Source organism: Armigeres subalbatus, chromosome 3, assembly GCF_024139115.2.
Source record: "Armigeres subalbatus isolate Guangzhou_Male chromosome 3, GZ_Asu_2, whole genome shotgun sequence".
Taxonomy (NCBI): Eukaryota; Metazoa; Arthropoda; class Insecta; order Diptera; family Culicidae; genus Armigeres; species Armigeres subalbatus.
The window spans coordinates 354958911-354973369 of NC_085141.1; the positions used below are offsets into that span (position 1 = coordinate 354958911).

Genomic DNA, 14459 nt, shown 5'->3' on the forward strand with positions numbered 1-14459 from the left:
TAAATATTGTTGTTTTCTGATGTAATATTTGACAGTGACAGCTGAAAAGCATGGTTGAAACAAATATATCCGATAGTTGAATCAACTATCGCGTATGGTTGGTTGAACCCTATTTGTGGTTGTATCAACCAAAAATATTGTTATTCATAAATCAATGCAAAAATATTGTTGATTTGAAGCAGAATCAGGTTGATTCTACCACATTTTTTCTCCGTGAAAGGCAAAAACATCGGAAATCACTGTAACCATAATTCTCCTCCAGTTTTCCCGATTATGTGTTCTATTTATTTTACTGAAAAAATAGACAATCAGTAGGGTAAAGGATGTATTTTGGACCACCCTTGCGGGGGCTCTTATTTTGGACCACCAAGAGCAATTTGCACTCAGTGGTCCAAAATATGAGCCGTCGAACTGGTGATCCAAAATACCTCCCTTACCCTACACAGCTGCTCTGCTCCATATACTTTCTTATTTCAGATTCCGAATCACAAATTGATTCACAATCTCCAAAAATTAAATTTTATTTTAGAAAATGCATAAGCTCTCTACCCGAGTAGACGAAAATAGCTCAATAGTATCAAATGTTGAAAATATAGTAAAATGAGCCATGGACTTGTTTGATATAAGAGATAAAAGATCAGACGACAATATCAATATTTTGCTCTGAAATATCTGGAGGATATCAAGTTATGCTTTTTGTAATAAGTGATCAATATCATATGCCATTAGTTTGTTCTTATCCATAGCATATCTTGATATTTAAATGATATTTCGGTGCACATTTTTGATATTGATGCCTGTTCGGCATCGAAAGCCGACTTCAATGGATATCGAGCACCCTCCTCTGCTGGACCCAATGCGACCATCTATAATAAGACTCACAGAGCAATCTGCGTCTGGTGAACGACGTTTTTTAAAAGCACGACTACGGAACCCAAAAAATATGGACATTTGCGGATGTACCTGTCATACTTGCACGACCAGCCACCTACAGTATGCATTCGTGGAACCACCAAAACCAGCGCCACTGCAATCCTAGCATCTGAAGGACTACCAACAGACTTACAACTATTGCGTCAAATTTTCCTGGATGTACACAAGGATCTAGGAATATCTCGCAACGACGCCTTGGCAGACCTTCAATCACACCGTTCGTTCCTTTCCAGTGAACGCACTCAACAACTTCAACGCACTAGGGAGGCAGCATATAAATTCTACAGCCCATCAAATTTTCATCGGCAATGGCGCTCTCTCCGGAAGTAACATTAACAAGTGAAGCTAACACCGTACATGAAAAATCAGGTAAATATTTCGTCGACCGTCATACTTCCAAAAACTTCTTCGCAGAAACAGAATTCGACTGAAGATCTAATTTATTGTCAGAATTTCAATCGAATGAAAAGCCCAGCCAAAATGAAGGATATATTTAAAAATTTATTAAGCTCATCCTTTTCGATTATTCTGGCAACTGAAACAAGCTGGGATGAAAGCGTTAGGAGTGAAGAAATTTTTGGAAGTAACTTTAATGTATTTAGAGATGACAGGAGTTTTCTCACGTCTCAGAAAAAGTCCGGTGGTGGTGTTCTAATAGCTATTTCAGCAAACTTTAATTCAGAAATCATCACAACAAATAAATTCAATGAATTTGAGCATGTCTGGGTAAAAACCCATATAGCTGGAGGAATGCATATATTCGCATCGGTATATTTCCCTCCTAATCATGCTTGTAAGGACAACTATGAATCTTTTTTTGAGTGCGCTGAACAAATACTAGCAGAACATCCACCGGAGGTTAAAGTTCACATCTATGGGGACTTTAACCAACGCAATGCTGACTTTATTCTAGACTCAGAAAACGAATGTATCCTACTGTCAGTCGTTGGGGATAACGAAACTTTGCAATTAATTTTTGACAAGTCTGCAAGTTAAGAATTGAATAATTTGGTTCAAAAAACAATAAAAAACAATCAAAATTGCTATTTGGACCTCTTGCTGACAAATATCTATGAAGATTTCTGTGTAACAGAATCTAATCCAATGTGGAAAAATGAAGCGTTCCACACTGCAATCGAATACTCGTTATTCATACATGAACAACAAAGACCCAACGATTGTGAGTATGAGGTTGACGATGTCTTTGAATACAATTTAGCGAACTATGAAAATATTCGAGGTAGGTTAAGTAGTGTAAAGTGGCAAATAGTTTTAAGAAATGAAGAAAATGTCGAAGCGTCTGTTAACGCTTTTTACAGATTATTATCTAACATTATCTGACAAGAAACTCCACTAAAACGAAAACGACGTCATAACAATAATAAAGACCCAATTTGGTATAACCGGCAAATCAAAAATTTAAGAAATCGCAAGCAAAAGGCACACAAAATTTACAAAAGTCATAACAGTAATGAAAATTTAGTATATTACTTGGACGTATGCGATCAATTGAATTACGCTATCAGTAACGCTTTGGAAGATTAAAATTCAAAAACGGAGAGCGAAATAAAGTCCTGTCCAAAGAACTTCTTTAATTACGTAAAAACTAAACTGAAATCTAATAACTTTCCATCAATTATGCATCTTGACGTAAACGTGGGGGATAGCTCGGAAAGAACAGTGATCTTTTTGCAGATTTTTTCCAGGAAACCTATTCTACATTTTCTGAAAATGATCGTGACCGCGACTATTTTGCATTTTTCCCAGACTTTTCAAATGATATTGGAGTGAATCAACTTCATGTCCATGACATTTTGCAGGCCCTACGTAGTTTAGATGCTTCGAAAGGTCCTGGTCCTGATGTAATCCCTCCTATATTTATGAAAACCCTAGCAGTTGAACTAACCACTCCATTATTTTGGCTAATTAATATGTCACTTGAATCAGGAAAATTCCCAAATATATGGAAAAACTCATTTTTGATACCCATTTTCAAATCTGGAAAAAAAATCAGACATAGGGTAAGACGGTATAATGCGCCCCACCTGGCCAAAACGCCCCCCTTTGATTTCTAGAAAACTATAACTAATAAAGGGTCAAAACCAGTTGGTACCTATAAGTATTTGTAAACCCATCATACTATGTGAATGTGGAAGTATTTTTGTATAACACAATGAAAATAACAGCAAAATACAAAAAGTTACAGTTTTGATGTAACTTTACATGTTTTTGCTCAACATTCTGGAGCGACTCTGGCATACTGTCCGCAAAACTTGCACTGGAACACTCAGTTGGGCAACAAAATTACTTTTCTCGGTGGTTAATATGATATAAAATTGCTTCCATCTTCAAAAATGTAACGATTTTCGAAAACATGTTTCACTGGCCAAAACGCCCCAGTGTAGGCAGGACGATATGCCCTTACCAACTGGACACAAGCGCAGCGAGCCTGCAGCAGTTGCTTCCAAATTGTATGGAAATATTGAAATGTAATTCACACCTGCTTGAATGGACCTATGTTGGTTTTTTAATGTCAAGCGCATAAGGATTTGCAGCCTTTTTATTATGGGATTGATAAAATACCAATGAAGGGCTATTAAACGTCTTTGGTTGAGGTGGGGCGTATTGCCCAGGCACTTTTTAAAATTCATTTTTTCACGACTTTTCAAAAAAGCTTTATTACGTGTTATCTGTAATATTTTTATATGACTACTCACGGGCAATGCATTTGCGACTTCCTGGACTACCAAATAACACAAAGTTTGCATAAATTGCGTTGAAAAGTTATCAAGGAGTTGCCTTAGGGGGGGGGGCATATTATACTGTCTTACCCTACGTAATTATCGTGGAATAGCCATTATCTCTTGCATTTCAAAACTTTTTGAGGCCATAGTAAACGAAAAATTATTCAAACAAGTAAAGAACCGAATAACAGACGCATAGCATGGCTTCTTTAAAGGGCGTCCAAGTTCAACTAAACTTCTTGAATTTGTTGACTATACCCTGAATGCAATGGATAAAGGAAACCATGTAGAAGTTCTTTATACTGACTTCAGTAAAGCATTTGATCGCATAGATATACCCATGTTTCTAATCAAATTGAAAAAAAAAACTGAAATTGAGCCAGACTACTCAAATGGCTTGAATCCTACTTAACTGAACTGATAAAAATTTAACAACAATAGATCAAACCCCATTCAAGCCACTTTCGGTGTTCCCCAGGGCTCTCATTTGGAGCCTATATGTAAACGACATTTCCTTCATTCTTGACAAACTTAAATGGTTAATCTATGCAGATCTATGCTAAGCTGAAGGGAATAAAGGAAATAAAAATGACCTCAACATATTCCAGAACGAAATACACTGGATTATGTTTTTACACGATTTACATTTTCTCAATTTTCCACTCATCCTAAATGTTTAACGTATATTAATTATCATGTGATTTTTCTTTGATTTATTCTGGATTTTTTGAAACATGTTGCGAAGAGTTTGGTGGCAAATTGAAGTCACACGATCAAAAACACGAGCAAAAAAAATCGTGTAAAAACAAAATCCTGTGTATGCACATTCTACGAATGGTGCAATAAAAGCCTATTGCAACTGAATGTAAAAAAATGTAACCTTATCATTCAGCAGAAAAAGAACATCTTCAAATGTATCAATTGCATTAGGAAACCAGGTTGTAGAAAAATGCGATAGAGTTAGGGATTTAGGAATTATCTTAGACTCCAAAATAACGTTCATCAACCACTACAACACCATTATTCATAAAGCAAATAATATGATGGGTTTTATAAAACGTTTCTGCTATAACTTTCATGACCCATACACAATTAAAACATTATATATTGCTTATGTAAGGTCGATACTGGAATATTGCTGCATTGTATGGTCTCCGTTTTCAATAACACACGAAGAAAGATTAGAATCAGTACAAAAACAATTCCTATTATTTGCTCTTCGTAAATTGGGTTGGACAACATTCCCACTTCCATCATATGAGGCACGATGCAAGCTTATAAACATTCAATCTTTGAAAGAGCGTCGTGAATAGGGTGGTCGGTATTGGCCATTTTTGTCAAATACCGGTTTTCGGTATTTGATGAAGTCAATACCGGTAATACCGGTAGAATACCGGTTTTTGTGAAAATTTCAGGTAGTAAAAGAAAAAATCTTCTGATTTGGACTTCTGGATGAAAAACAACATTTGTTGACAAACTTCAAATGTTAAAATCATTGCTTGTTGAGCTGGGCAAAGCGAAACTTAAGTAGACATTACATACTGAGCGACTCATCTCCCAATCCGCATTGGATTTTGTTAGCAATATTGCCAACTACTGAGAATGCCCTCTCTGGTTCAACCGAAGTAGGACGAATGGTTCCAAGACCGTCGAAAATCAGTGTCAAATACTTGCCCGTAATCCCTTCCGATTCATAGTAGGAGAATTCCTTACGGATTGTATGCAAGGATCCCGGCGTCAACGTATTTGCCACCAGCAACGCAAGTGTTTTGCTTTGCTACAGTCTCTTCACAAGTTGTTCTTTAACCGAAAAACCAGAAAAATATTCATAGAGGCATCTTCTTTGTACCGATCGTCGTATGGTCGTTTTCTCAGTTTCAACGATCGCATCAGGAATGATTAGACGCTTCAAGATCCCATACGCATGCTTAATCTAAGTAGCTCTGGATGCCTTGAAGAAAATGCCAAAATCGTTCCTGATTACCGTGCGGGACCGAAATCCGTCCACCTCATGAGATATCAATCAATTAAAGGGGGTTAAAGGTAATTAATGCAGAAATAATTTATCTTATCTTGTTCAGATTCTTGACAGAAAGCTTTTAGGGCATAGGAATGGGAAGAAGGCTTTGAAATTCAAACAAAAACAAAAATCAAAAACAATTCGCCACCCACCAAACGCGGAGTTTTTGCCACCATTTTGTTTTCGGGTAGAGCATAATTGCTCCAAAAGTATCTGTGTTTTAATTGCTTATTGCGAATAATTACATAAGATAAGCGGAATACAAGTCGAATGGATCTCAAGGTGCGTATCGAACTATTTACAGTCAATCAGACTGCTTCAATTTAAGTATTTCGGTAAAAAATAGCTGTACGGATTTTGATCCTTTGATTCGAAGTCCGTCCACGGTGGACGGATTTCGAGTCAGGAGTAGTTGATTTTATTCATTATTTTATCACGTTTTTCGTAGTTTTGAATGAGTAAATGCGAAACACTTCAAAAGTAGAAGCCTCCATGCTCCTGTGTCAATGACAAACGTTTTATTTACATTCGATTCCTATTTTCTAATGACTTTTTCATATACTAAGGTGCTTAAGTGTACGGATTTCGATGCCCCACGGTAATTGCTTCACGGCAGAATTATTCAAAAAAGCAAAAAGATCGGCGTATTTGGATCTTCTCTCTTGGATTCATTTCTTAAATGCATCGAAATATTGGCGGAAATATATGTGGCTTGAGTTGATAATAGTTCCAACGTAAATTGGAACACCACATCGGCTTCATATAGAGTGCAGAACTCACAGAGCAGTAGTTCCACAACAGCTTGAACATGTTCGAGGGCTTGAATTATTTCAGCGTGCCTTGGCATCAGCCACTAATTCAAATTCTTTTCCGAATTCAGGACGGACATATTTTTGCAGAAAATCGTTTTTCATAGGTGATCTACGGGCAAGGTGGATCGATCAGGTGAAGGACGATTTGCGGACCCTCCGCAGACTGCGTGGTTGGCGAAGTGCAGCCATGAACCGAGCTGAATGGAGAAGACTTTTATGTGCAGCACAGGCCACTCCGGCCTTAGTCTGATAAATAAATAAATAAGGTGATCTACGGAAAAGAACTACTACTTCTCGTACCGTTTTCAAAATTTCATACATTGCGGGAAAATTCTGGACGATATCAACAATGTTCATTGAAGAAAAAGTCAGATTTTTTATACTGCCAGCAAAATTTTCAATACCGAAAATACCGGTATTTTCCGCCTCTAATACCGGTATTTTCGGTACCCAAAATTGGCCGGTAATACCGGTATTACCGGTTTCGGTACTACCGGTTAGACCACCCTAGTCGTGAAACTGCAATGGTTTCATTTATTAACGATATAGTCTCGCAGCGTATTGATTCAACAAACATTTTATCGAAATTAAATTTCTACATACCATCTCGACAACTACGTCATCGGCATACATTTTTAATTAATCACTGCCGTACAAATTATGCAAAATTCTGACCCCTCAATCAGATGATTAATTATTATTATTCTTCTTCTTCTTCTTATTGGCATTACATCCTCACACTGGGGACAGAGCCGCCTCACAGCTTAGTGTTCATTAAGCACTTCCACAGTTATTAACTGCGAGGTTTCTAAGCCAAGTTACCATTTTTGCATTCGTATATCATGAGGCTAACACAATGATACTTTTATGTCCAGGGAAGTCGAGACAATTTCCAATCCGAAAATTGTCTAGACCGGCACCGGGAATCGAACCCAGCCACCCTCAGCATGGTCTTGCTTTGTAGCCGCGCGTCTTTCCGCACGGTTAAGGAGGGCCCATTATTTTTGGAGGAGCCCTTTACTTGCGAGGCTTTCAGCCCTAGGCTGACTCACCTCGGGACATATTTTAAAACACTATAATACCGTATTTATAGCATTAGGAAAATAAAAAAAAACATGTATATTGTATATGTACTAGTCTACGTCGGTTGACGAAATAAATAAATAAATTTTATCTCTTATATCAATCAAGCCCATATCATGTTTTGCTATTCTGTCCATGGCTTCTGCCCGGGTATTGTCTAAATCTTTAGACGGGGTACTTTTACTTATTTATTTTTGCAATTATCAATTCTAGCTGTGCAGAAAAATATCAAAAGATACAAATTCATGCAATGACAGGTACGGAAAACCTTCAAACAAGAACTGTAGAAATTTGAAAAACAAAAATTCTAGAAGTGGTAGAGTGATTAGTGCCACCAAAGAAAAGGAAACGGAAAATGACAATAACAAGCATATCAAACAACGCCATTACACATAACAACCAAGCACTACTTACACATGTGGGGGTGCCTCAAAAAAGTGTCGCTTCCGGTACTCTTTAACATCTTGCTCGGTGTAGATCGGGAGCTCTTTGTACGGATTAACGGATATCAGCACGTGCCCGATGTATGTCTGTCGAGATCGAAAGCATAAAGGAAAAACACCATAAATAAGTTGCATCAAATAGTCTAAGTCTACATTTTCACGCAGTGATACGATTATATGCGAGCAGTATGTTTGTAATCCGATCTGGGATGTAATCCAAACATTGATGGCACTCGGGATTATGACATGAAACAACGGTAACCCTCGCTTTTTCTTACACTTAAATCACGGTATCATATTCCATGGTTAGTAAAACAGCAATCGAAACTTACATAAATCAGATTCTCCTGGAACCTTTTCTTCAGGTTGTCAATGAAGGCATCCTCGCTTTGGTAGTTTTCGAGTAGGACCTGATCCTGCAGTCCCACCCGGTCCCGATCATGAAGTCCCCGTTCCATGGTGGTGCGGAATTTTGACGGGTTTCTGTAAGAAAAAGTTCAATAATGGAATGGTAGTTTAGTTTAACTGTCGCAATAAAAGAAAACTGTACTAGCGTATAAGCGATTATCGAATAGTCTTCGGATGTGATGAAATAACTCAGTTTGCTATATTTTACTGTTCTCGCCCCAATGCACCGGAAATTATTGGCAAAGGTCATTTTGTATAATTTTGTACAGATCTGTAACACAAACATAAAAATGTCTAAATTACACAGTATCCAATATGTACGTAAAACAATTATATCCAACAGACTTGTGATGCAATCGAGTTGAAATAAATACGTCTTTTATAGCAATGGTCGAAATTGTTGCTATCCGTACACTTATTTATTGGCGGTTTTCCTCTTTCATCTTCTGTTGTGATCTCACACCGCACCGGCCGGCTACCGTCGCATAACGTCTTCAGCAGAGCCCACCCGAGCTTATCCGATGAGCGCGAAAGTAAAAGCAGCTCGCAATGTAATTAGATAAGCCCAACGCTCCCTTGTGAACAAATCCGTTAAATGCATCCACCAGCTCAGTTTGCAGAGTGTAAATGGGGACTTTGCTTTAGCAGGTTGACGTACTCGAACGCACCCATTCATCGGTTGCCGGAAGATGACCTTCTCGGTGGAAAATTCACATTGTTTTAGTTTGTTTGGATTGGAACTTCCTTTGATTGATATAACAGTCTTGGATAGTTAATTAGAATTATACAATCATCTAATTAGCTACAGCAGATATAAGGTGATTTTTGCGTTTCGATTTTTTTCGGAACATCCAAAATAATTTTACTAATTAACCTAACCCTACAAGTCATAACTACCCTTATTTGGTGAAACTACTTTCCAAGAAAATCCTAACTCTGTACCAAATTTGAACATCTCTTGGTTTTTTTTATATTATCATTTTACTTACATCATTATAAGACCTTTGGAATGCGGCACAGCTTGCACATTTAAGAATTATAAATAACGTGAAATAAAACTATATTTTACTTAGATAAATTCACTACAGCTTCACAATTTATCGCTAAAGCACTTTCGCTACCATTGGATACTGTTCAGCGACTAGGCATTTTTTCTCACAATTCGATAGTGGTTTGTTCGCCGACGAACATCTACGGCTGTCGTATCTTTCTGAACTGAACCGAGGATACACAGCAGCTGATAAACAGTTGATTGTGCACAAAAATAAAATTCCTTTGGCTGGACCGCATACTTTTGCTATCCTGCACACACTCTCGTGTTTTGGAGAGCACATTCAGATGGATCTGTAATACACAACGGTCAAAATTGTTTAAATGGATGTTTACAATATTATGAATTATTAATCATCCATAGGGTTTAATCATTATTTTCATTTTAAAACTTTGTAGCGTGGTATTTTTAGATATGAGATGCTGCCTGTATGTGTGTGGTATTTTGATTTTTGTATCTATTTTTTAAAATAATTTGCGAGAAAGGCAATCTAGGTTTTTTGTTTATGTTTTAATGTAAAATAAAACTATTTTTCTTAGTACAAAACAAATTATTAAACGATCTTAATCCAATGATAATAATTGTGGCCAACTAAGGTTTGACTCGGCTTTGTATGAGAAAGGCAGTTTACATCACTTGTTGGAAAGAGTTTTGTTATTTGTTTAAAATTCTTGGCTTTGAAATGGATTGTGGATAAAATAAAAAAAACTAATTAAATTCAATTAAAGCCACATTATTTCTAACAGTGTGTATCCATTTTTAATAAAATTCTCTTAAAGAATCACTGTTGTTAGGGTCTGTCTCATTTGGAGAATTAAACTGAAATTAAACTTAAAAGTGACATTTCAATAATTCAGTTTAATTCTCCAAATGAGACAGAACCTTAGTACAGTGTATTTCGATCACATTATAGTGTGATAAAACAAGCAAAAAAAAAACAAACAACCGCACAAGAACAGAAGCCGTCTCGATCAATTAACACATTTCAGCCATAACCGCCAGGGGCCAGGAAATTTTATGCAAATTTTTCACACCTCGTTAGATCTAGTTTGCGACGGTATCTTTTTGTTTTACTGCTGCTCGTCCGGCTGGGCAATCGATGGTGAATTTATGGCCATCGATTATAAAACGGGGAACGACTGAGTTTCAGTCTATTATGACATACTGGACTGGAACCATTCGCATTGGACGGTGTGCTTGGCAATACGAATCGATAACAGCGCAGAGAGCTTTGGTGTTCAATAGCCTTGTAAACAAACTGTGTGATTGTATGATTTTTGATTTAATCCGTTGATAACGTGTTTATCAAAACAGTGCGTAGGTTAGGTACCCAGCACACAATGGCTTCAACAAGTGTGAAAATATGTGACGACGATATCTGAGTCTGTTTATAATTATCAATACTGAAACGTGACTCGGATGTCACGTACACCTTTTCAATAGTCTAGTGTTGATTGTTCTCAAGTTTTTGATGTTCATGAAACTATCAATATTAGCTATTAAATTGGCTCTTCTTAACGTGCCAATTCAAAAGCAGCAAGTACGATCTTCGGTCTGGTTCAGAATCTTTTCGGAGGGAAAGATTTTTGCCTCCCTCTAGATACAGTGTACCCGTTGATGCAATGACTCAGACTCAGTCAATTTGAAAACTAAGCTGAAAAGCCGGCCATGTTTCAGTAGAAAATGTGGGACCAAAAAATAAAAAGAAGTAAATGTTAATAATAAAAACACTGTTCAAGAATAAACAAAGATTAGAAAGTGATAAGCTCAGTAGCAGATAAAACATATAAAACAGTAACATTACGTCAAACTGTTTGGGGAAGCCTTGAACACTGAAAAAGCGTGGTCATTGGTCATCCTAGAAATGGTGAACGCTGTGAGAAAAGTATGCGAATCTAATTCTAATCAAATTTCTGAGAAAAAAAAGTAATTGCTAAACTAAATAAGTATATGTAATAAGTAATTGTTAAAATATCAAAAACACGTTAGCTGGCTTAGTTACCATTGGAACATAGGGTCACGGAAGAAGAAGATGAAACCGTTCCCGTACAATAATAGAAAGAGATTAACAAAACCAGATAAAAATGTCAAAATATTGTACCTGGGATAATAGGCCACACTACATATTTACATTCATTTATTATTTATTATCGCATTATCTTGAATCACAGAATCGCAACGGTTGAATGCAATTTGTTAAATGGAGCTTTTGAACTATGACCAGGGGGGTCAATCCACCATGATGAATTGTGGCCATGATGAACATAATATATTAGGAAAATAAAATTGAATATTCATCACATATTTTTTCTAATCCCTTTTTCGAAAGCCCAAATCTGTTGTATTAATTTTTGTACAATGCTGCAATTTCAGCAAATTATCTACCACTATTTCTCTCATCTCTTGAAAAAAAATACTAGGAAAAGCACGTGGTTTCGAAGATGGACTATTTATGGCTTTGTTGGGAATGTCCGATATTGCTAATTAATCAATTAACGAGAAATCGATTTTTTTTCTCACGCCACTCGATTGCTTTAATTAATCGACAGTAACTGATCGATTAATCTATAAAATCGATTAGAGGTTATTCAAGTATGATGTCCACTTCTTTTTGAGATTTTTTGTATTCGTAGTATTTGTACTGTCACAAAATCTTAGACGCCCTCTAAAACATGTGACGTCGTTTTTAAGCGACCCCTGTTTATCATATTATATTATATTATATTATCTTTTTTCGTATTCTTCTTTTTATTGGCATTACATCCCCCACTGGCACATTGCCGCCACGCTGCTTAGTGTTCATTAAGCATTTCCACAGTTATTAACTGCGAGGTTTTTAAGCCAAGTTACCGTTTTTGCATTCGTTAATCATGAGGCTAGCACGATGATACTTTTATGACCAGGGAAGTCGAGACAATTTCCAAACCGAAAATCGTCTAGACCGTCGGCGGGAATCGAACCCAGCTACCCTCAGCATGGTCTTGCTTCATAGCCGCGCATCTATTTCATATTTTATTATTATTCTATCTTAAAATTGTCATATTATTATGTTTTTTATCTTTTTTATTGAACCGGTGCCAGCGAAAGTGGTACATAAACCATTTTTGTCAATTTTGAGTTTTTTACACCAACGGCTTCTATTTGCAAAGATCTTGTAAGGAAATAACGAAAAAGAGATTTTTGGCAACTAAAACTGGAGATATGCACATTTTATTTTCTGGTATATATCACAATGACCATTTCGTTGCCAGAAAAAGTGGTACATGTACAATTCCACCCACTAAAATCAGCTTATTTAAAAGAAAACTCGGCAACATAACATAACATAAGATTTTAATCCTATTTTCAATTTGAAGATAGTTTACTGCTGTTAAGAATGATTTCAAAAATGTACATGTACCACTTTTACTGTCAACGATTTTCGGTTTCTGTTTCCTTTTGTTCCCAATAATAGTGGTACATGTGCAATTTGCTTCAATAAACTTGGAATTTGCCATGAACTTCGCTTATTTTTCACTACTACCTATAGGCACATCAGTCATAACATGTTGGTACAGTTTAGTTGCAAAAAATTGCGAATATGAATTTATTATTCGATGTTTTTGGGAAAATGCGTCTCCTGAAAAATTTACTCAATGTAACATGTACCACTTTCGATGGCACCGGTTCTATTATCATATTTTCATATAAACTTCAAATTATACTTTCATATTGAATATTTTATGTTTCAATACTTTCAAACTATGTTGTTCCCATGTTTTCGTATTTTCATATTTTGTAAACTTTATTTCAATGGACTGTGATGATTTTTTTTAGAAGTGCTTCGACGGAGAAAACTTCGAGCAGATTTTGTTGTTGTGTGCTGTTTTGGTGACGATTTGGATTTGGTGGAGTGCATTTTATTTTGGATCATCGAGTGCATTGTTTAAACAGATACGTGGCTTTGTTTACGTTTTTACTCTTTAGCGAGATTTATTTTTTTAATTTTGTGTTTTAATTGGGCCAATTTTAATTTTGATTTTTTGTTGATTTTGTGCGTTTCTTTGGGAAGGATGATCTTGACGTCGATTGCCGATCCTTTCGTCCCTTACTCTATGCCATTCAGCCAATACCAAGAACAGCTGGAATTTTTAAACATAATGAATTTCCGGAAGAACGTTATAAAACGTCATTCCTGGCAGTCTGTGGAAAAGAGATTTTCACAGAACTTAAAAGGCTATTCCCAGGAAAGAATTTCAATGATTTAACTTATAAACAAATGACTGATGAACTTAAAAAACGTTATGACAAGAAAGATTCAGCTGTTGTGCATAGTTACAAATTTTGGACAAAAAGGCAAGGTAGAAACGAGTCACTACAGGATTTTGTAATTACAGTCAAGAATTTGGCTGAAAGATGCGATTTTGGAGAATTCAAAGAAAGGGCGATTCGTGATATGCTTGTAATTGGAGTGAACGATGTTCAGTTACAGAAACGGTTATGTGATGAAGAGGATTTGTCTGCTGCTAAAGCAGAACGGTTGATTCTCAATTCGGAGATATCGGCTTGTAGGACGAAGCAATTGAAACACGACGATGACAGACGCGTTAGTTTAGTGGCCAGATTGGGTAACCGATCTGATGCTTCGCGGTCTAGGAGTAGATTCCGAAGCCGGAACCGTAGTTTTGATAGAAATCGATCGTTTTTGTCCAGGAGTAGAAGCAATGGTAGATACCAAGGCAAAAGAGGCGCAAGGTCAGGTAAACCAGTCTACCTTTGTTCCTTTTGCAAGCGAACTGGACATACAAGGAAATTTTGCTACCGTTTGCATGGAAAAAGCCCGCGTAAGAACCAAGTCAGTGTTAAATTTCTTAATTCTCCAAAACCATCTTCCAGTACAAAAGATTCAGGACTGTTTAAGCGTTTAAAGAAAGATTTAGACTCAGATTCAGATTATTCTGATGGCATGCCTTGTCTCATGATCTC

The 14459-nt window shown here is 36.6% G+C and overlaps 1 protein-coding gene across 4 annotated transcripts in view; it reads right to left on the reverse strand.

Annotated features, from left to right (window-relative positions):
- LOC134226119 (unconventional myosin IC) overlaps positions 1-14459 on the reverse strand; it is a 146748-nt gene that overhangs the window by 20804 nt on the left and 111485 nt on the right. For 3 of the 4 annotated variants that reach the window (XM_062706688.1, XM_062706689.1, XM_062706687.1), the window contains 2 exons: positions 8368-8518; positions 8007-8122 (listed from right to left, as the gene is read on the reverse strand). In XM_062706688.1, the coding sequence (XP_062562672.1) occupies positions 8007-8122; positions 8368-8493 (242 nt within the window). In that variant the 5' untranslated portion in view covers positions 8494-8518. Of the gene's footprint in view, positions 1-8006; positions 8123-8367; positions 8519-9432; positions 9681-14459 lie in introns of those variants that run through there. The other variant, XM_062706686.1, reaches the window with a different exon arrangement.